General features: G+C 39.8%; 1 protein-coding gene across 1 annotated transcript in view; it reads left to right on the forward strand.

Annotated features, from left to right (window-relative positions):
- The first annotated feature begins 29 nt into the window (after positions 1-29).
- LOC100638997 (uncharacterized) overlaps positions 30-3,418 on the forward strand; it is a 7,842-nt gene continuing 4,453 nt past the window's right edge. Inside the window, exons 1-5 of the mRNA XM_003389805.3 lie at positions 30-227; positions 458-566; positions 894-1,036; positions 1,116-1,214; positions 1,426-2,598. Coding sequence (XP_003389853.2) covers positions 1,669-2,598 — 930 coding nt within the window. The 5' untranslated portion in view covers positions 30-227; positions 458-566; positions 894-1,036; positions 1,116-1,214; positions 1,426-1,668. The remainder of the gene's footprint in view (positions 228-457; positions 567-893; positions 1,037-1,115; positions 1,215-1,425; positions 2,599-3,418) is intronic.

Consider the following 3,418-nt stretch of genomic DNA (forward strand, 5'->3'; position numbering starts at 1 on the left):
TAATATTATTTATTTATTTATTATTATTATTATTATTACAGATAGGTGGTTGCTCCTCACTAACAGTCCTTATCCTAAGGAACAATCGGCTGAGGTCCATTCCTTCATCAATAGCTCAGTTGAGCAGTTTAACAATCATTAATATCATTGGGAACCAGTTGTCAAGACTACCAGCAGGACTCTCATCACTACCTCACATTACAGCAATATGGATAGCAGAGAACCAGGTACCATTTGATATGTACAATTGTACAGTTATTATTATTATTATTAGTTTATTAATGTTAGTAATAATCTGTTTATACCTTGAGGGGGAATTACTGACCAATTTTGCACTTTTATAATCATTTACAAAATTAAAACCTGCCAATTAATAAACAAAAATGTTACAATTACCCAAAATTCCCCTCCAGTATTACCAGCTGTCCTATTATTAGTTATTTTATTTATTTTATAGTCAAAGCCATTGTTAGAGTTTCAGCTCCAGACTGATCCCAGTAATGGAGACAGTTACCTCACTTGTGTGGTCTTCCCTCAACAAGGAATAGAAACACCTTACGATGAATGTAAAGATATGATAATAATAATAACTTTATAAGAAAATCACTTCTGATACATATTGATGTCCTTATGCTGTGTAGAAAATTTGAGTTGATTCCGACTTCAATTTTTCAAGTTACGGCCATTTTAAGAAAACGTCAAAAATCTGAAAAAATCCCTGTACTATAGCCCATGGTTTTTTTTACAAAAAATGGCTCCGAAATCACCCCAAATTTTTATTACATTTTCTGATACATATTGATGCCCTTATGCTGTGTAGAAAGTCTGAGCTGATTCCGACTTCAATTTATTCTTAATTCCTACCTAATAACTCCTATCTCTTCCTTCATTAGCTCATGGTTCATCAGATACCAGTTCCATCCCTACACTTGACTCCATTCCTCCTCCTCCTACTGGGGCCCATCCCACTGATGGACTCCATGCTCAGGGCAGCTCCGTTAACTTTGAACCTCATCTTGTCACTGGAGAGAAAAAGGTTTATTATTAAATATTATTATTAATATTATTATTATTATTATTATTTATTAATATGTAATGTATTATTAATGTGTTAGGGTATATCAAGAGATTTGACTCCTTACCCAAAGGAGCTTCATGCCAGAATCAATAAATGGAAAACATCTAAAGAAGGAACTGGGAAGGACTCAACTAACGTAAGACATTATACCCAATATACTTTTAGTATAGGAACCACTTTAATACAATAATAGCATCCAATAAATAAGAGGATGGTCATTAATGATGTATGAGGATTGGTTCAGTGCATTAATGATTGATGGTTTAATACTGAAAGAAGATTTAGATATTAAAATTGACATCAATTATTGTTACAATAATTATTATCATTATCATTATCATCTCTAGGAGTCTGGTAGTATTATTCAGCGTCGTTCCACTTACAATAAGATAAACCGCCCCCACAGTTTAATAAAGGCACTAGTTAATCCGGTCCAGGATGGATCAGGTCTCATTGAATCAACAGTATCAAGAGTTAGCTCACTCTCTCCTGATCTACTGATTCATCTACCTACTGCTGATATCGGAGCTGATTCTAACGATGATATTGATCAGGAATCAAGAGAAGTTGACGTGATTCCTGATATTAACATGTTAATGAATGATCAGTCAAGAAGGTCACAAGTACTGGACCACACCCACAACACCAACAACAACAATAATAATGCACGCCCACCAAGAATACCGTCTGCTGACTCAGCAACCAGTGGGTTTGCTTCCAGTCCAGACACGCCCACTTATCTTAAAAATAAATTAACTGCCGCTAAGGTGGGGGTGTGGTCTCATTACACCCACAGTGTTGAGAGTGGTATTGAACAGGAGCTGGCCTGGTATCAGTCGACCACACCCTCTCCCTCTCATGGAGCCACACCTACCATAACCCCACCCACTAACGGGCTTCAGTCTGATGGTGAGGATTATGATCATTTATCAAAAGACGTCCCCAGCAGTTCCACCCTCTCACTATCAGCCCCGCCCCTTTCCCCCGTCCTCTCTCCTCGTACAGTGCCCCCCCAGCCCCCTCAGGCCGGGGGTAATCCCTCTCGCCCCCCTCTAGACCTCTCCTCTCTCTCCCCCGTCCTCCAGCCAGCAGTGAGTGCTAAGATACACAGAGGACATGAGGGGTCCTTCATGAGGGCTCTCTCTCCCCACTACTCCTCATTCCATTCTCGGCATTACTCAGACTCAGTCTATCCGTTAAAAGCCACACCCACTACTGACACACCCCCTCTCAGTGCCGGCCCCATTAGGAGGACCAGAGGCTCCTCCTACACTAGTTCCTCTCCTAATAATCACAGCAGGAGACCATACCACCAGTACAGCACTGACCCTCCTACTGGGGGTTCCCCTAGGGGGTGGGGCCAGGAACTGATTCATAGTTTTGATAGATTAGTGTCAGCCACACCCCCTCAGTCTCCTGGTAAAAGGGGTGTGGTTTTTACCAGTACTGATGGTACGTTGAACAGGAGACCAAGAGCCAGTGAATATACTGATACTACCACTAGGACCCCGGGATATAAGGTATGTGTATGTGTATTATACTGTTGTATATTAAATTTAATTTTTTATTTTTGTTGTCCTGTATTTCTTTAACGTTGCTCATTGCAGAGATTTTTTATGTGTTAAAATTTACGTTTTGCATAAAGCAAATCTTCTAACATTAAAGCTGCCTTTATGTTATTGACTAGTAGTAGTTGGTTAATCGATATTCATTATGTATACTATGTCCCAACTGAGTTTGGACCAAGAAAAACTGGAATAACTTTTTATAGGAATGTGAGATAAGAATGAGACTTTCACAGGTTCTTAGTCGCCCAATGCCGCTTCAGGATCTCAGGTCTTGGGTCTCTCGGCCCTTGGGAACCCTGAGAACTGGGTTCTCCCTATAAACCCAATGGCATACCAAAGCTAACCGCAATGACGTTTCATGATGTCATAGTTTACATAAGCACATGTGGTCGAGCGCCCAAACTGATAATTCTTCTTTTAAAAAGCTAATAGAGCGAGATCTTCTGATAATGATGGCCTTTATGAAGACTAGTTGACTCCAGTAGCTATTGTACTGCTTATCAGGAAGAACAAGACTGGTTTAAGAGTGAAACAAGATAGCCAAAATATCGGCCATGTCTCTATGAATATCATTATAATTTGTCATTAGTGACGTAGCTACATTTTTCAAATTCCAATGCAGCTGCTTCCACTTCCGGTCCATTCTCAGTTGGGACATAGTATACTATCATAACTTCCTTTAGTCACGAGACTATAGAATATTCCAAGAGGTCATCAGGGCTATCTTTCCCCAGGCCACTCTCATTCTCGTTCATTCCAACTTCTTCATTTC

Source organism: Amphimedon queenslandica, unplaced genomic scaffold (genome assembly GCF_000090795.2).
Source record: "Amphimedon queenslandica unplaced genomic scaffold, v1.1 AMPQUscaffold_12947, whole genome shotgun sequence".
NCBI lineage: Eukaryota > Metazoa > Porifera > Demospongiae > Haplosclerida > Niphatidae > Amphimedon > Amphimedon queenslandica.